Genomic DNA, 20,162 nt, shown 5'->3' on the forward strand with positions numbered 1-20,162 from the left:
TCCTCTGAGAATAAAAACAACATAAAAGTTTGTTGAAATATAATTGTTTCCCTTCTGTCTACAACCTACCACGCCTTAAAAAAAAATCATCAGTACAATCATCCCAAATTCTTGGACGCGGAGAATGGTCTAGTCTCAATCTCGTGAGAGAATACGAGACTAGACCAGGCTTGAATAGATCATCTGCCCCCTCCCCCCGCCTCCTTGCGGAGAAGAGGTAGGTAGGACTTGGGAAGCTCCCAACCCTCGTTGCGGTTAAGTTTTGCTCCCTCCAGCTGGATGTGGATAGCCTCCTTGATCTTTCTGTGGGCCTTGCGTGCCTCAAGGTCAATGATTTCAATATTGTCCGAGATTGGCTTAGTAGTAACTAAGTGACGTGACTGCAGGTGGTGTTGGCTTAACGCGGATTTACTATCCAGACGGTCTAAGGACTTTTGGTGTTCCATGGTTCGTTCCCCTAAAGACCTTTCCGTTTCACCTACATACACCTCACCACACTCCTCACACGCAACTTTGTAGATAACTCATTTTTCACTAGGCAGTAAGGGGTCTTTTGGTCTCACTAAGGCATTCCGCAGAGTGTAGCCTGGTTTAGAGTAAAGGCTAACATTGTGTTTAGCGAACGCGCGTTTTAATCGTTCGGTAATACCTTTCATGTATGGAAGTACGGCATAACTCGCGGGGGGTGCCTTCTCTTCCGTGTGACTGTCCTTCTGCTTTTTTCCCTTGTTACTGTTGTTGTCCCCCTCCCTCAGGGCCCATTCTGGGTAGCCACATTGCCTGAGAGCGTCCTTCACTTTTTCTTTCTCTGCCACTCTCAGTGCTGGGTCTTTTATGAGGGTATTTGCTCTATGCATAAGAGTTCTTACTATGCCAAGTTTTTGTTGTACAGGGTGGTTGGAAGACCACTGTAAGTAGTGGTCGGTGTGGGTCTCTTTACGGAACACATCTGTCGTAATGGTGTTGTCAGGATTTCTGATCATCATGACGTCCAGCATAGGGAGGCGGTTGTCTTTCTCCCTCTCTATGGTGAACTGAATGCTCTCATGTTGACTGTTAATGTGCTCGAAAAGTTCTTGTTCATATTCACGCTGGTTCACTATTCACACAGATGATCTAATCAAGCCTGGTCTAGTCTCGTATTCTCTCACGAGATTGAGACTAGACCATTCTCCGCGTCCAAGATGTACTGACAGACATCGAAAATTTGGAGGTACGTTCTCTACCTTTAATAAACAGTCATTGTTCGAAGAAAATTGATATTAACTTAAACATACGTGACTGATGAACCTCTTCAACGATATCCCAAATTCTAAGTTCATTGCCTTCAAAACACAACACTGTACGAATGTTGACACACAACAATGATTTACACAACTGTTAACAGTTTATGGAACCAAATGGTCACGTTTCATAGCAACGAAAACATGAATGATGTAATAGTCTCACTCCCATAACAATGACTTGCACTTAAACAAAATTGGGCTGTAGCCAGAAGGAAGTAAAATTATAAATTTAGACTCCATGTGACATATAGGGTGAGACTGAAAGGAACCTGCCATTGCGAAGTTTTTGTGATTCTTTGGACACGAAGTTCTGAACAAATAGACTTTCACAAAGACACTGTGAGATAGGGAAGTGTTAGTTTTCCTAGTTAAATCTGTCATTTTAAGCTTATGGAAATGCAATTCAATGCAATTAAGAGCAATGTATGATGATCAGGTTTCTCAGTGGGATTTTTCACAGCACAGGGGGCTACTTATCATGGCAAAGCCACGTAGCTAGCAGCAGAGGTGTGGGCAGTAGGGGGGTCTGGGGGCTTTCTCTAGCCTGGAGTCAAGCCTTGTCACTTTGGTCCGCTCCCAACGGTCAACCGTGGTGACGACCATCGGAATCAGGCCAAGGCTAACAAGGCTGGACTCAGGTACATTATTTCCAGCATTTCAAACAGGCAAACTTCATGAAACAAACTTTGTTACAACTTACAAAACAATAAAAAAACCTATCCTGGTTGAAACACAGTTTAGACTAGGCCCTAATCACAGCATTGGGGCCCCTATGCTCAACTGTGCTTTTGGAGACAATTTTTTATTTACAATACACAGTAGTAGAAACATAGTTTAGGACTCACAGTGCATGGTAGGTTGGCATGACCTTTGTGCCACCGGTGTAGCCAACCTTTGTGCGGATCACCCCCTCAGCGCAGCCGAACTGCGCCTCGGGGAACCAGAATCAGCTCATTGCGAATGTCGCCGTTTCCGTCATCACGTCGGGCTCGATACGCGGCATGTTGGACGGGGCCAACTGTCAAACAATAGAAATGGTTTTTTAGTATAAATTATTACTTAAAATTTACATCTATTCATAACTGTTTTCTGACGAGGAATTACACTTACGGGTGAGAGTAGCTATACTTGTAGGAACAAAGTACACATAAGGCAACCACTGTCTCCAGAACCAACCTCTCTGTCCTGGGACAGTAATGTTCCTGTTGGGACAGACAAAAGTTTTACCACATACAGCCAAAAACTCTTAACTCCATAACATGTAATTGAAGAAAATGCGTTTTCGTACAGATTAACATGTAGAAACGAAAATTAACTCCATGGGGTCCCAAATAATACAGCTAAGTGTAAGGGACAAAAACAGCTGGAGACAGCTCTGTTTTGAAACAATACATACAATCAGAATAAATAGCTTGTCATACTTATGTCAAAACACATAAAATAGGGAGGTTAGAAAACTTAGATTTGATAAAAGCAGACGTACACTAACATGGGACATACATAATCACAATACAAACCTTAAACTTAGAGCTAGCTTTCCCTATGATTGCTAAGTTCTCAGCTTACGATCACACAGAACTGCACACTAACAGGAAAACAACAGCAAGAGAACTGACTCAACAACTTTTCAGTCTAGTCATGATCAGGAAGTATTTTATGCAAATTTGAGAAAATGAGTCATGACATCAGAGAAAAAGGGGTGGGGGCTTGCGATTTGTCACGATTCCAGCCGAAAATAGCCAAAGTGACTAACCCTATTGTTTCTACAATGTATTTGTAACCTTATAACATTTGTGAGTTATATGATTGTCCCATAATTTATGTTAACAATAATCATATGATTGTGTAACATTATCCCTCATTTCAAAGCCCCTTGTCTGAAACAACCAGATTTAACCAGACAAAAATTATACAGCAAAAGTTATCTAACGTTTTTTTGTTACAAAGGCGTTACATAACTGTTACTTTTGAACAAGGACGTTAACATTTACGTTATATAACGTCCTTGTATTAGAATCAAAGCCCAGAATGTTACACAACAGTATTTGAAGACCTAAACCATGGAGGTTGAACACTGGACAGACATCTGAAACAGTGCAGAATTTGAGTTGTACAACAACTGGCAAGAAAAGGGGAGCGAAACAATAACTGGCAAGAAAAGGGGAACGAAACAAAGTCTTAATTTTCATGCGTACTCTTCTTTCATAATGGAAGCTGACAGGAGTTTCATAAGGCGGACATTGGTGCACACCGCGCAAAGTGTCCTTGTAGCTGTATCCGGTGCTCTTCCAAGCACTCGCGGCCCCAAATATGCACAACAGAGATGTTAGACTCACGGTAGAGGCCTCGTTACCCATGTGGAGGGTTTAAAACTTCACCTGGGCAGAGTAGCGCGGCCAAAATGTCAGGTTCCTGAAGAGAATTTTCAGTGACGCAGCCATACACCTCCTTCCTCGCCTGCAGGGCAAGTTACATAACTGGACTAGTTCATTGACGTATAGGGTAAAACATCGAAAACACGACAAAAAAACGTGAAAATGCTAATCAAAACCAAAAAAAAATCTAAGCAAACTTATACTTTCATTTTTTTGTATACCATGCAATACACTTTATTCAATTTTTTCTTCTTTATATTCATAATTGTTGCTCCTTTTGGAAAATGTAATCGCCCAAATTATACTTGGAGTTTCCTGCCTCAAAATGTCAAACTGTCGTAAAAGTATAATTTTCCGTTCATTGCAAAACAGGTGGAAAGACATGGCATTTCAAGAAATGTAACTCGCTACTTGTCTAGCTTAATGGCTTATCTGATCTATTTCTGTCCTAAAAATGCTCATTTGCATGTCCTATGTTGTCTGACCGATTTGTTTACAACAACTGTCGTCAAGCCACGCCCCTAATCAATGTTGACCCTTGGAGCAAGATGGCCGCCGAGGGTGGGAAAGAAGGGGGAAACGTCAAGACTTCAGCGTTTTTAATCCTTTATTGAGCGACTTTTGACGCTGACAGCCGCGTGAAGAAACACAGGTAAACTAAAGCTTTACTAGCTATGCCAGACAAGGTGAAAATGTTGCCCGGAGTCGGCGTATTCGGTACGGGATCGCTGTCGAAAGTGATGGTCTGCATTCTCCAGTCCGCGGGCTTCAAAGTCGCCGCCCTGTGGGGCCGAACCAGCGATCTGGCCGAGAAGGTCGCCAAGGAGCTCGACATACCGTTCTACACGAGTAAAGTGGACGATGTCTTGCTGCACCAAGACGTGGACGTTGTCTGCGTGGAGAACCCTCCCCATCTGCACGCTCAAATCGCCGTGAAAACACTGGGAATAGGCAAACACGTCCTGTGTGAGAGACCAGCTGGCCTGTGTCAACTGGACGCCTTTAGGATGGTGAACGCCGCCAGGTACTACCCGACCCTCATGTCCCTCATGACCCACGGCTTGCGGTTCCTCCCCGCGTTCATCAAGATGCGTGAGATGATCCGAGACAACGAGATCGGGGAGATCCTCGTCTGCGAGGTTCGGGTCCACTGCGGGAGCCTCCTCCACGAGAAGTACAACTGGATGTGTGACGAGGTGATGGGCGGCGGAGTCTTGAACACCATTGGCTCGCACATCGTCGACATCATCACCTACCTGACCAATCAGAAGGCGGCAAAGGTGCAGGGCACCTTGAAGACGTTCTTGCAGCAGACTGAGAAGATCCGGGGGATCCGACACATCACCAGCGACGACTTCTGCAGCTTCCAGATGCAGCTGGAGAAAGGGGCGTGTGCGACCGTGACCTTGAACTCCCACATGCCGGGACGGTTCTTACACGAAGTCCTCATCGTCGGGAAGAAGGGGAGCTTGGTCGTTCGCGACGCCGACCTCTACGGGCAGACCAATGACTCTAGCAAGGAGGAGATCTTGTTGGCTGACACGACGGATGAGCTACCGAGCCTCCGTAAACTCGGCATCACGAATCACTCCGGCGACCTCCCCGTACCGTACCTCAAGGGACTGCTGCGATTGGTCGACGCATTGAAGGAGTCTTTCGGGAAGGTGGAAGATCGGCGGAGCTGGGCTGAGGAGGCCGTGGACATCGCGGCGACGTTCGAGGATGGGCTTTACGTGCAGACGGTGTTGGACGCCATCCGTAAGTCCAACCAAGAGAATGGAGGGTGGCAGAAAGTTAACATCATGACAGAGGAGCCTGACCCTAACCCATTCCTGTCCTCGGCTCTCAGACACAGCCAAGTCTCACTGCACTAAATCCAGGGTTTTCCCTATTCTGTTAACCTGGGTGCCATTTACTGACCAGGGCTCCTATTCCCACTCCCTCACAAAATAGGAGCCATGGTAGTAAATTAGATGGCAGGCATGCTATCATTCTGTCATTTAAAAAAAGAATCTTGTCGCTAGTGGCAATTCTGTGATCTTGACAGACAAAATTGGTGTGTCTATTAAAAGTACATGTATTATGAAAGATTATCAGAATTCAGTCAAATCACACAAGGAAGTGAGCACAGGTTGGCCAAAATGACAGAAAAAATGTGAAACCTAGAAAAACTTTGACCAAGTCATAGATTTTACCATTTTTAGTGGTCAATACATATTAACAGATCACCCTAGACAATGACATGCATCTTTCCCTTTGATTTTACGATGCGATTTTTCAAAAGAGGACCATTTTCAAAATGACTGCGTGCCAATATGTGTTTCTAAGTCAGTGCCAGTGTCATTGTTTTTCAGTTGTCTATTTTAAAAGTATATCTGTAATTCTAATTCTATGTGATTCAAATCTGTGGTACACAAATATATGAACATTTGCAGAGCAAAATACTTTCTGTCATACAATATTGTTGATACATGTACAAGAAATTATTAATTTTAGAGAAAAGTTGTGGAAGTGTATGAAGATGCAGTTGCATTCGTATGTACTCAAGATTTCTTAGATAGCAAATAAGAATAGGTGCAAGATGAATTATAAAGAGGTACATGTACTTTAGATGGAGTCACATCGCCATCTATCAGATTTCATGTGTACTGCAGAACACAAGTTATTACATGTAAATGATGTAAGAGTAAAGCATAGAAGCCCTGCTAGCATATGTATGCAATAGTCACTATGTATAATCAAAACTGACCAGGAAAAACATTTGTAGTTGCCCAATAAGATCTGGTCTATGCTGACAGGTGGTCACTATAGACAGGATTTTTAATGCTTGTGTCAATGGGGAAAATTATTCAAGGGATCACTTAAAGTGGTTACAGTGATCAGGTGGTCTTTATGTAGGGATGGTCACTTGTACAGGTTTGACTGTATTGTCTAATTATTGAAGGGGACCAAGAAGTATATTAGCATCTGAGAGACCTTTAGGGTATTTGCACTAATGTGACTATGTATGCATTTTTGAATAAGCATTGTCCGTCATTCTTGATGGTTTATCCTAAAAGTTGCCAGGAAAATCTTAATTTTATGATGATGTTAGCCACATGCAAAGTTATAAATCTGCTCTCCTAAGGTTCCACCTACTAATATGTTGGCTTTGAGGTTTCATGCAAACACCTTAAAAGAAACCATGAAATTCCTGTTATTCTCCAATAAGTATAATTGGTACTTACTGCAATGTGTTTTGATTCCAGTGATTTTTAGCTCTGTCATAATGTATTAGAGATACACTATCAAGTTTGAAACTGTATCATTCTGAAGTCTACGTACAGGTAATTGTGGAAACAACAGAATACTAGTATACTTTAACTCAAAATATTATTGTACAGGTAGATATGTGTTTTATGTGAAGTACATATACATGTATGTGTGATTGTCTCACTTTGAAAGGCATATTTTATTGGATAGTTCTATGTGTATATGTACACTGGGCATAGTGGGCTGCAGCCTTTAGATGAAAGGGGTTTCAGTGGTGGGGGTATGAACAGTGTTTAATACTTAGGTGTACTATTGTCGGATATATAGAAGGCTCTTAGTGTATGTCTAAGGCCCATAGTAAGTACTGTACAAAGATGGGTGGATGCCATTATATGTCAGTAGGCTGCCAGACTTGACAGTCAGAAATTTCTCATGAAGCTTTTCAAATCTCCAGTGCATGTTGCTTAAGATGATGGTCAAAATGTGTACTACATGTTAAGTACCATATATATTGGATGCAGAATTAATTTTATTATTGTAGCTTTGGATGGATTACATCTTCTGCAATATGTAAAGTGAAAATGGTTAAGGTATTATACTTGTAGACTGCACCCTATGGAGGGCTTGTAGTTGTGTATCACCAGTTATCTTCTGAAAATCTTTTAAATTGTAACTGCCACGCCCTCTGCTGGGATATCGAAGTATTGCAGGAACATCTCATTCTAGAAAGTCTAATGAGATGAAGATCCTATTTGTGGTTTTAGATGTGTTTTATTATTATAAAAAAAATGTTGTTGTTGTTGTTGACATAGATTGTGGAGCTGGTTTCCAGTATGAGGTTGTATAACCCTTGATGTTGAAATAAAGATATCAATGAAGATTATTTTTGCTTTTGCTGTTAGGCCACAGCAAGTAAATTTTATGGATGACATCCGTGCGCTCATTAATTTTCGCCTGATTTCAGGAAAAAAAACAAGATTTTTTTTCTTCTTTGGAAATGGTCAACATGACGAGAAAGTGTCAAAATGGGAAAGTATGTTGTGTTTTAGCCTAATGATTGTACTTGTAGAAGTCACACTAGCGTGGTAGCCATTACTGTAGTTATAGAAGTGAAACCAGCTGAATAGCTGTAAAAGTGGCACCACTATGGAAGTTTTGAGTGTAGTTGGCAACTTGGTTAGTAATACGTCTACCACACTAGTGGTAACAATACTAGTTCACTTCTTGAATACAGGAATTAATGATTTGTTGTCAGTGCTACCATGTTTTGTCACTTAAACTCTTGTTACGACGTTTATGGTGTCTATTTTGAAAATTTAGCCATGTTTTTTTTTTTTACCCATCTTGTTTTTTTTTCGCATTATCTCATTATTTTTGCAGTCTGCAGAGGATGTCATCCATAAAATTTACTTGCTGTGGCCTTATGTATATTAATAATTTGCTAGGTTTTAACATTAAGGTTATGTATTTTGTATTGTATTTTGTCATTAGTACTATAGTCTCCACTGTCATTTAGTTCCTTTGCGTAGAGTCATAGTCTGTATAGTAGTTATGTTTATTGGGAGGACCGAGTACTCTTCTTCGCAGCCAGGGGCTGAGCTTACAATAGGCGGGGCTAAATTAGCGGAGAGGACAGATGAGACTCGGGAGCTATAATACGACTGGATACCAGGCTAGGGCTAAATCGCAAGATTCTGTATTGCGGCTTGTAAACAGCGCCTAGGGACCTCAATACGACAGTAATTCCCCCAGGTGCGACCATAGGACGGCAGTTTTTTAACCACTCACACCTACTCTTTTGGATACGCGTAGTGGATTCTTTTACGTGCTCGAGGTGTGGCTCTCCTCAAACACTTGATATCCACTTATCCGAGGGAAAGCCCTAACCGAAGCTAGGTACTCATTTCCACCTGAGTGAAGCGAGGAAAACCGTGTCAAGTGCCTATCCAATGGGCACAAGATCGGTGGAATATCAACGGAATGAAAAATACTATTGAAATATGTCAAGCTTAATTTAACGGCATTATAGTAAAGTCCACACACGCAATACGAAACGTAAGACTCAGCACGTTTAAGTAGGTCTACCCATAGATCTGCAGGGGGTCTCACATGACACAGTAAATCAAAATGTTTAACACTTTGCGGGGGGTTAATGTTCGCAGTTTTCTTAGTAGCCTTTTCACATAGCCTCTATCAGGCTCCGTGGATCGGTGGTCTAATTGTAGAAATTGGACAAATTGAGTCAATAGTACGCTAGGGCAGTCGGCCGGACAAGTAGATACATTATGCTCACCACAAATAATGGGGGGATTAATTTTATATCTTTTCTTCAAACCGACCCCTCACAGGCTTCGTGGTGAGGATAATGTTTCTACTTGGCCGGCCGACTTCCCTAGCGTACTAATGACTCTATTTGTCCAATTTCTACCATTAGATCACAGATCCACGAAGCCTGGTAGAGGCTATTTTCACAGCGAACATATGACTTCTGCGGAAAGCTTGGCATGTCTTCTGCTCGCCTTCTCCTTACCAAAATCAAATCCCCACGAACGTCATCATCAGTCACCCTCTTGCGAGGTAGAGCAAAGTTAGATCTCCAGCATTTAAAGGCGCATTTACATGAGGAAGTATAAAAAATGCTTTAATAATTAAACATCACTAATAAACAGTAAAGATATATAGCCACAAGGACCAAACCCAAATGCGTGTCTCAAGTTAATTTTCATAATCTGTTCGTGCAACAGTTGCTAGTAGAAATATATTGGCAAAGGCCACTACGGAAAGAAGAACAATAAACAACCTTGTAGTTTCGTGCAAGCTATCAATTACGTAACAGCTAAACGCAATACAGGAAGTCAGGCTCGGACGTACATAAGAGATCGCGTCAGATGGGAAGCTCTCAAAAGCTCATAGATACACGCTATGTAGTCTTCTTATATGTTAGTCCCGCTGTGCTTATGGAAAATGGTGACGTAGGTTCCCGCCATGTTAACAATATCATGTTACGAAATCGTCTATTGATAGCTGACGCAATGTTTGTTGGGCTTTATACATTGATAGACAGCATGCGCCGTGAAGGGTTCAAAGAGCGACGGAGAGGTCGCACTCTGTTGTATACCTTCGTTACCGGCGCAGAACCATGGCTGCCTTCGCTTGCACCGTGCTGGTTTTCCTGTGTGTCCTCCCCGGTACCTTCCTTCAACACACGGATCCGGCGGATTTCTGGTTTGAGCCAGCGGTTTTGAGCATACTTGAGCGTACAGAGGACAATGTAACGGTGCTGTACAACGCCACAGACTCCACTCTGCTGAAGGTGTCGTCTGCTAGGAGTGCGGTAGCTATGCTGGACCAGGACACATTCAATCTAACCGCTGTGTCTAACATTAACAACAGTTTATCAGTACCTGTGCAGGCCGGGCATATTGGCATTACGACCCTAAACTTTGAAATGGACTCAGGATCAAGTGCAACAGTTCTGGACTACACCGTGAAGGTGTACAGAGCCCGGCCACCCGGAGATGCGGCTCTGAACTTTATCCTCATCCCGTTTCTAGTCGTGAACGCCTTCGCGATGGGGACTGCGGTGGAGTGGCCTCTGGTGGTGAAGGTGCTGAAGAGACCGTACGGCGTTGCTATCGGGGCCCTGTCTCAGTTCGCCTTCATGCCGCTTCTCGCCTTCTGCTATTCCATGGCGTTTTCCCTTTCCGACGTCTACGCTATTGGTAAGTTTGTATAACCGTCCGTTCGCTCTGACACTTGTAGTTCTTAGTGACACATAGGGCCAATCTCCAATCAGAGGTTGGGTCGAACTGTTCCATAGCTGAAGTCCCCACTGATAACTGTTATGGGTTACTCTTTTAGCCGGCAGGGAGGCGGACAACGAGTAGAATCCCTGTCCACGTCAGGAGCAAGACGCCTGCTGGAGTGCTAGTCCCTGCCAGACCCCATAGGTCGCTGGAAAAATAGCAAAAATTAGCCAAATAGATAGACAACATGCCGGAGGAGTCAACCTATAAAATAAGGGGCTTCTTAAGCCAATGTACAAATAACGATTGCACCCTACTTCAAACAGTTATATCAGTCACAACCTAAGCCAGCCAGCCACACACCCCAACCCAACCCTGAGTCAGCGTCCTCACCTTATTGAGGTTTGTCACACACAGAGAAGTAGCAAGCCTATACATGTGATACGTAAGTTAGTTATCAGGTGCCAAAGTTATTCGTCGAGTTGGCGTAAGATATAATAGGGTGCCTGCCCCAGAAGATTAGATGATGTGCCCTTGACAAATTCCAAGACATTTTACACGACTTTCTCCACCCAGGGTCTGACTTCGTTTGGGGGGGGGGGGGGGGGGGGGTAAACGTCGTTTGAAGGAGATGTGGATTCACTTTCCACTAAAACTTTCGCGCGCACAGTGGATAACAACCCGCTGCCTCTACAGTCTCAAAGGGACTTTTATAAAAGAAAGCTCCTCGATAGACTAAACCTAATTTTCCTAGCGAAAGTAATTCTCCCGTGTATTTTTTCTCACGATCGTTATCAAAGCTATGTGTTCCTTTTGTCTGGGTTTCGTTGGCGACTAATGGACAAACACAGTTATCTTTTCACCACCTATTATCAGATCTTACATATGTAACGTTATCGGGTTGTATTTTTAGGACTTCAGATAACTGATGAGATGAATATTAGTTGATGTTGACCTCCACCAAGCCTTCCTACTGGGGGATGGATCGCAAGAATTTCTGGCAAATACTGTAAATGCAGAAATGTTCGCGGTGATTAGATGTTCGCGGTTTTCGCGGTCGCCACTTCACCGCGAATTTAAAACCACTGCGAACATTTTTTCCATGGCAGTAAGAGACCGCAGTGCATGGTGGTACCGCGAACATAAAGCCACCACGAAAAGTCCTTTTTCCGCCAACGCGAAATTAGATCCCCAAGAACTTAAATGCATTTACAGGTATTCTCCCTATAGGCAGCGTAGTTGGTGTGATAGAGATTAGCGAAAACCGCACACGGTGACGAAAACATTTGGCATGTTTGTTATACACAAACTTTGGGAGGTACCAGTCTCGGTTGATCTCAAGGGTCAATATTAGCTCACAAACTGTGACATTTTGTCGCTGCTGTCCTAGACGTTGTCACATGAATGATCTTAGCCCAACAAAGCACACTAGTCTGTCTATAGTCCTGCCACACCGTGATGTCTGACCATAGCCTCGCGGTCATCTCCAGACCACGGTTGGCGTTTAATAACGTAATCCCTTAAGTATCCCTGAATAATCGAGGAAAAACACTTACCATAACTTGAGAAGAATTCCAACTCCGTGTCGTTTATATCCTTTCCGAAACATGCATGACACATTTGAATCGGCGTTCTGATATTTGTGGTCTATAGGTTTATGGCAATCGTCCTTCTCGATGATGGTCGTGCGGTCATCGACCCTTGCAGTGGTCACATCAATCACTTTGCGGTTCACAGCCTTACGGTCACCGACCTCGCATCGCCGAACTTTCCCCTACTAGTATTCTGTCTAAAAAGGTATACTAGTAGCTGTATCTGTATCTATATAGCCGGTATAACCGACGTTCGGCGTAACACCAGCTTCGCAGGCACGCGGCGCGGCAGCAGCTGGTTATATTACACTGAACGATCCGTCACACCTAACTTTTGCACATCTATCTGCAAGCGGTCTTTAAAACTACCCAGAGAAGATGCCCCTACGACACCTATATGGACCCAGAGATAGTCGTGCAGCACATGATGGTCACTTTAGCGCTTCACAGTCTTACAATACGGACACCGGCCTCACATCACTCAAGTGTTCTCCTAGTTTGCCTCACTCAGATCCAAAGGTTCATGCATGGATTCACCTTTCGGTGACCCTTACGGGATAGTGGTTGCATTGCGGTACATGCGGCTTGGCGATCACCGACTATTTCATGATTTAAGGATCCATTTCTTAGCTAGCTATCTCCTATTTTGTCCCATTCGACTACTAGTAGTCGCGGAAATAGTAGTGATCCATCCCCGCGTCCCAACCTCTGATTGGAGAATACCACCCGCCCCGATGCAAAACTATAGACACTGCAATGTTCTCTTTGGTTCCAGCACCACTGTTAGGGTTCCTCTGGTTGCCATGCTGACCCAAAGCATTCGTTATCAGACCCATGCAGGTCTTAGCTGCTTGTAACCAAATCGTCCGTGTTATTTTAGCCAGGCAACTGAGACCAATGTCAACGTCCAGCTGGAGAAACATGCAAAACAAGAGCCGCACAGTCAGTGTTCAGACTACAAAGGGAGTCACACATCGCAGCGCCTTTGCTTGCCTCGGTGCCAAACCCTTGCAGTGGTCACATCAATCACTTTGCGCTTCAAAGTTCTCCTGTTTTTCCCCAAGCAAATCCCAAGGTTCATGGATTCACCTTTTGGTGACCCTTTAATACGGGACAGTGTTTGCATTGCGGTACATGTGGCTTGGCGATCACCGACCATTTATTCAAGCCTCCCTTTCTTAGCTAGCTTTCTCCTATTTGCCCCATCCGACTATTCCGAGTCCAAGCAGAGGCTGGGTCGCTGAGATAGAAGTGGTCGGTCCTTTCGAGCCGGTAAAGATACCAACCACTACTGTCTCCGCGACCCGACCTCTGCTTGGAGAATACCACCCGACTCCAAGTCCAACGCTAAATCTAGACACAGCGATGTCCATTTTGGTGCCAACTCCACTGTTAGGTTTCCTTTGGTTCCCAACCCCAAAATATTTGTAATCAGAGTTATCAGACTCATGCAGGTCTTAGCCGATCGTAACCAAATCGTTCGTGTTATTCTAGCCAGGCAACTGAGTCCAATGTCAACGTCATGCTGGAGAAATATGCAAACAAGGGCTACACCGTATTTAGGTTACAAAGGGAGTCACACATTGCATCACCTTTGCTTACCTCGGTGTCAAAGTCTTCCAGTCATGGCACAATGTTTCCCCAATTGTTCTCGGGAATTTAAACTTCGCGGCAGCGGGAAAGTGGAGTGTTTGCGATGGCCTTGAGTTCGCTCCATAGCGTCATCCCGCGAACTTAAATGAATTTGCAGCACTGTACCCTAGCCACATACAGTAATGGAAATCCCGGCGCCCATTTTACAGCTGCTTTGTATGATTTACAGTATTGTCGAAAACGTTTCTTCTTCGGGAACGAACGAAAATTGATGCGCGTGCTGATTCCATCCATATAAACAAATCAACATGGTCTTAATGAAGGTTACAAAAAAGTCAAAGTCCTTCCCGCGCCTGATGGCGCATAGGGCAGCGCGCATCTCCGTTTCAGCAGCCCTTGGCCACACAACTTTGTGCAATCACTACAGCAGGGGGCTAGTCCACTGGTAGTGGTGTGTTATCAACTTCCATACTCTTTCCCAAATGCTGAGTGCCAAGCAGAGTAAGCAGCATGTACCATTTTTAAAGTCTTTGGTATGACTCGGCCGGGAATCAAACTCACGACCTACCAAATGCAAGGCGAACACTATACCCACTTGGCTATTGCATCGGTCACTAACGGCTACAATCCGCTCTTGTCTCCTTGCCCAGGTATCCTGATGATCGGGTCCTCCCCGGGAGGCGGCCTGAGCAACATCCTGACGTTCTTCCTGGACGCCGACCTTCCCCTCAGCATGACCATGACATTCGTGTCAACATGTCTAGCCCTGGGGATGATGCCTCTCTCTCTCTTCATCTATGGACGGGCGGTCAGTAGATACTGTTTGTTTGTTTGTTTGTTTGTTTGTTTGTTTCGCAAGACCAATAAACGGCGTAGCGATCCGGAGTCTGGTAGAGACTAGTATGTCACATACGTCGTGCGATCGTTAACTTGTGTACTTGTATTCAGGAACAGTCACTGTGTCCTACAAATCTTTGCAGCACAAAAGGCTGTCGTAGATCCTTGTCAGTGGTTGGTTCGGTCACAGTTCCACAAGGAGGCCGTGGGAGGAAATGGAGAAGTTGTTGGTAGTATTGCTTGTTAGTACTGTTGTGTAACCTTTAATGGTAGGAGAGGAGACTCTCTTGGTTACTTAATAGTTGTGGTCACTGATAGTTAGATGACTTCAGTTATATCATTAACACTGAAGACGTGTATATGTTGTCTTATATTCTAGTTCCAGTTGAACAGTATCAATGTGCCCTTCTCGAACATCATCATCTCCCTCATCTCCATCACCGTCCCCGAGCTGCTGGGCATCCTCCTGCGGCACAAGAAGCCGCACATCGCCGAGAAGGTCATGAAGGTCATCCGGCCCGTCAGCGGCCTCTTCATCCTCGCTCTGATCGTCATGGGCGTCATGGTCAACCTTCACGTCATCTACACGCCTTGGCAACCCATCTTGGTAGCGTTTCTGTTGCCATTCACTGGGTTTATCATCGGTAAGTCTGAAGTAATACTCCGGTCCGGGTATAAGTTTGGATCAGTTCGGATTCCAGCGTAACAGATAACACTCAGAACCAAGAACCACGCAGGACAGGCAGAGAAGTTACTGTAGCCTCTACCAGGCTCCGTGGATCGGTACAATCATTATCCTCACCTCGGAAAGGTGGTGAGGAAACGTACTCTTCTGGCCGGCTGACTCCCCTAGCGTACTATAGACTCTATTTGTCCAATTTCTACAATTAGACCACCGATCCACGAAGCCTGGTAGAGGCTAAAGTTACTGTACCTGGTGGATAACCATGGAACTGTTTGTTATACCGTCTTACCGACGCTGCTGTTGCCGCTCAGACTGAATCTGTAGTCGGTATGTCCGACGTCTGGCGTTTATTTGACGTTTAACCGTCCAACATGGCGGACAATACTCACGTCATAGTCACGTGAGCGCAAACAGGCTCTATAAGCTCGTTCACACTAATGAGTACGCATGCGCAACGGCAGGAATTACGCTGGGTAATGTTTCAAAGGCGAAGGCCCTGTGACATTTGATACGTACGTCTTAACATTTTTATGCAAATCGGAGACAATTTCATTGACATCTACAACTCCTGTCGCCGCGCATGCGTACACGGAAGTGTGGACGAGCTTATATCAGTTGATGGTTTAGTCACGTGACAATTTGCCAAACTAGACTCTTTTGTTCCCTTCCAGGTTTCGTGCTGGCCAAGATTTTCTGCCTCGACAACAACAGAGCCAGGACCGTCTCCATAGAGACCGGGGTGCAGAACGGAACGCTGGCTTCCGCCATGATCCGGCTCTCGTTCCCACAGCCGGAAGCAGACCTCTCGTTCTCAGTGAACTTTGTGAGCAACATGTTCCAAGTTGGCCTTTCGCTGCTGGCAGTCGCAGTGTATAACATCTACCGGTGTAGAAACCCCGTCGCTAAAGAAGAACAGATGACTAATCTTGAGGACCAGTCTAGCACCGTCAATGGACAAGTTAATCCTGTTGCGATATCTGACATAAAAGAGGGAGATCCTAAACTGTAGACAATACAGTAGAAGCCACTTAATTGCACAACGTATCAATGCACACTTCTGTTAACTGCATGGAACCTCCAAATCCTAAACCGGTGCGGTCCAGCTGGATAACAACAGCCGCATTGTTGCACCAGTCGGATAATTGCACGAAATTCACTGGCAAATAGACCGTGCAATTACGCGTCTTCTACTAGTATTTCTATAAGCAGGTGCACGGTTATAAGTTGGAGTTTCGCTGCTAGCACCGTCAATGGACAAGTTGATCCTGTTGTGATATCTGACATGAAAAAGGGAGATCCCCAACTGTAGACGTACAAGGAGTTTTTTTAATTTTTTTAAATTTTTACACAACCAGTTTCTCTCACTTGCTGACGTTTCGATGCCTATCAGACATGTTCCTCAGAGCTTCTAACTGGAGTTCTGCTTCTCGCCGCTATATGTAGCCGATGTAGGTGGCGCTTTTGCGGCGAAACGTCAGCAGGTGAGAAAAACTGGTTGTGTAAAAGAAAACTCTGACTTACGTCCTATGATCTACCAACCTGATGAAATTATTTTCGGATGTAGACGCACAATTTTTCTATAAGCAGGTGCACGGTTTAAAGTTCGCATGCACAGTTTGTATCACGTGACCGGTACACAGTGTCTCACTGTAACACTAACATACCAGATGATCATGGAAGCTGATCTGTGTTGGTAGTAATCATAGTACAATGATAAACTTTTTCCAACACAAAAGCATACATGGATAAAATTTTCAACAACCACTGTCGCCTTCTTCAGGATCAATAATACTGATGACCATGGCCAATCACTTCAGAACGTAAACTCGTGATCTTACTAACCAAGAACCTGATGATTCAGCCATGAACTAAAAAAACTACGCGAGCATTCTATTTTCTCACTGTCGCGAAAATCAAATCCCCGTGAACTTAACGGTGCATTTACATGATGACGTATCAAAAGTGCTTAATAATTAAGATAATTAAACGTCACTGATAAGCAATAAAGGTATAAAGTCACAATGATCCAGGTGCGTGTCTCTATTTTTCATAATTTCTTCGCGCAACGTTCATATGTTGGCAAAGGGCACTACGGAAAAAAGAAAAATAAACAGCCTTGTAGTTTCGTGCAAGCTATGTATATACATTACGTAACAGCTGAACGCAATAAAGAAAGTCAGGCATGGACTTAATATATGACTTAATATATTAGAGATCACGTCAGAAAAGAAGCTTTCACAAGCTTATATTGTAGATGCATTCAATGCATCCAATAACCTTCTTATATGTTTCCCGCTATATGCTGGTAAAAAAAACTGACTGTACGTTCACTCTTGTTAACAATATTATCGTGTTACGAAATCTTCTATATGTCGACGAAAGCGCACAGGGTTAAAGCGTCGCACTCTGTTATTACCGGCGCAGAAACTGTAATATCCAACACAAAAATTGGACTCACCTAAATTTTCGACTGAACAGCTGCAGCATCAGTCAAGGAATGAACAATCCACTGCTGTCGCGACGTCACGAAAAAGTACATGGTATACGCGGATCGAATTTTCAACGACCACTGTTGCCTTCTTCAGGATCAATACTGATGACCAATAATTTCAGAACGTAAACTCGCGAGAGTTACAGACACGTGATCTTACGAACAAAGAACGATTCAGCCATGAACTAGAATACTACTGCGATCATTCTATTTTCTCACTGTCACGAAAATCAAATCCCCGCTAACCTAACGGCGCCTTTACATGAGGAAGTATCAAAAGTGCTTTAATGATTACATGTCACTATTAAGCAATAAAGATATGTAGCCGCAAGGACCACACCAAGATGCATGTCTCTAGTATTCATAATTTATGGTTGTATGTTGCAGTTTCGTGCAAGCTATTAATTACGTAACAGCTGAACGCAATGCAGGACGTCAGGCACAGACTTCACATATGATTTATATTGGAGATTACGTCAGAAAGGAAGCTTTGAAAAGCTTATATTCAGCAGTCTTCTTATACGTCAGTCCCGCTATGCTAATAAAGAAAAGTTGACCGTACGTACGCGCCATGTTAACAATATTATCGTGTTACGAAATCTTCTATTGATAACTGACGCAATGTTTGCTGTACATGGGCTTTATATCTCGACCAAAGCGCGCAGGGTTCAAACAGCGACGGAGAGAGGTCGCACTCTGTTGTTCCCGGCGTAGAACCATGGCTGCCTTCGCTTGTACCGTGCTGGTTTTCCTGTGCGTCCTCCCCGGCACCTTCCTTCAACACACGGATCCGGACTTCTGGTTCGAGCCGGAGATTCTGAGCATACTAGAGCGTACAGAGGACAACGTCACGCTCATATACAATGGTCCAAACTCGACAGACTCCATTCTGCTCAAGGTGTCGTCTGCTAGGAGTTCGGTAGCTATGCTGAGCCAGGACACATTCAATCTAAGCGCTGTGTCTAACAACAGTCTATTAGTACCTGTGCAGGCTGGGCATCTTGGCATTACGACCCTGGACTTCGAAATAAACTCGCCGGGAGAAACTACCATAGTTCGCGACTACACGGTGAAAGTGATCAGAGAACGACCGCCCGTGGATTCTGCTCTGACCTATATTCTCCTCCCGTTTCTGATCGTGAACCACTTCGCGATGGGGACTGCGGTGGAGTGGCCTCTGGTGGTGGCGGTGCTGAAGAGGCCGTACGGCGTGGCTATCGGGGCCCTGTCTCAGTTCGTCTTCATGCCGCTCCTGGCCTTCAGCTATTCCATGGCGTTTTCTCTTTCCGACGCCTACGCTATAGGTAAGTATAACATTTTGTCCTTGCAGTTCTTAGTTACACAGACTAGTGATGTGTAGCAAGTTTCATTGCTGTATCTGTAGGCACCTTCTCAAACGCCGGACCCCCATTTTACGTCCCATCCGAAAGACGAGGGCGCAGTCCCAACCGAGATGCCCTAGCCAGGATTGAACTAGGGTCTCCCATTCTCCCAGTTACGAACTATTTGGAACGAGGGGGGTCTGCATGGGGGTCTTGGTAACGCTCAGTAACGGTGAATTCAGGAGGCGCAAAAACTCTTAACTGAAAAAGGCATGCAGACCCATACAGCGTGGGGCTAAACTCTGTTAGGCTGCTATAAGGGATGAGCTGCAGTAATACCCCAATTATAACTTATTTGTATGGGTCGAACTGTTTGATTTTGCTAGATGAAGCTCCTAAATAACATTTACTCAACCCCCTGAGCCAGTGTCCTCAGCTTATGGAGGTCTGCGAGAACTACCAATACGTAAGTTAGTTATCAGGTGCCAGAGTTGGCGTAACATGTAATAGGGAGTTTGCCCCAGAACACTAGATGCTGTGCCTTTGGGAAAGGCGCTTTACACAACTTTCCCCACCTCGGACAGGGCCTGACTTCGGTTGGGGAGGTAAACGTCATTGGAAAGAGATGTGGATGGGCTTCACTTTCCAATATTACGCTCGCAGTTGATAACAACCTCTAGGGAAAGTAATTCTCCCGTGTTTTTCTCACGATTGTTATGCTCTGTGACTGTGTTCCTTGGTGAGTACATTTCTCTGTTCATCACCTGCTACCATATCGAGTTATATTTTGAGGACTTCAGGTAACTGATGAGATGAATATCAGCTGAGGTTCTGTGTGAAAACTTGGGGGATGGATCGTAGAAATCGACAAAAGGGGGAATACTTGGCCAGGAGAGTCAGTTCGCAGAAGAAACCTACCCTCTACTTGGCTCCGTAGATCGTTGGTCGAAATTGGTATTACTAGTAATGTGATAGAAATGGAC

At 44.4% G+C, this 20,162-nt stretch overlaps 2 protein-coding genes across 2 annotated transcripts in view; both read left to right on the plus strand.

Annotated features, from left to right (window-relative positions):
- The first annotated feature begins 4,111 nt into the window (after positions 1 to 4,111).
- Positions 4,112 to 5,697, plus strand: LOC118418308 (glucose-fructose oxidoreductase domain-containing protein 1-like). Its single transcript, XM_035824166.1, has one exon. The coding sequence runs from the start codon at positions 4,336 to 4,338 to the stop codon at positions 5,533 to 5,535; it is 1,200 nt and encodes a 399-aa protein (XP_035680059.1). The 5' UTR covers positions 4,112 to 4,335; the 3' UTR covers positions 5,536 to 5,697.
- A 3,978-nt stretch (positions 5,698 to 9,675) lies between these two features.
- Positions 9,676 to 20,162, plus strand: part of LOC118417510 — a 16,859-nt gene continuing 6,372 nt past the window's right edge. The window contains exons 1-5 of the mRNA XM_035823093.1: positions 9,676 to 10,635; positions 14,495 to 14,652; positions 15,061 to 15,325; positions 16,038 to 16,371; positions 18,572 to 19,161. Of these exons, the coding sequence (XP_035678986.1) occupies positions 10,053 to 10,635; positions 14,495 to 14,652; positions 15,061 to 15,325; positions 16,038 to 16,371; positions 18,572 to 19,161 (1,930 nt within the window). The 5' untranslated portion in view covers positions 9,676 to 10,052. The remainder of the gene's footprint in view (positions 10,636 to 14,494; positions 14,653 to 15,060; positions 15,326 to 16,037; positions 16,372 to 18,571; positions 19,162 to 20,162) is intronic.

Source organism: Branchiostoma floridae, chromosome 6, assembly GCF_000003815.2.
Source record: "Branchiostoma floridae strain S238N-H82 chromosome 6, Bfl_VNyyK, whole genome shotgun sequence".
Taxonomy (NCBI): Eukaryota; Metazoa; Chordata; class Leptocardii; order Amphioxiformes; family Branchiostomatidae; genus Branchiostoma; species Branchiostoma floridae.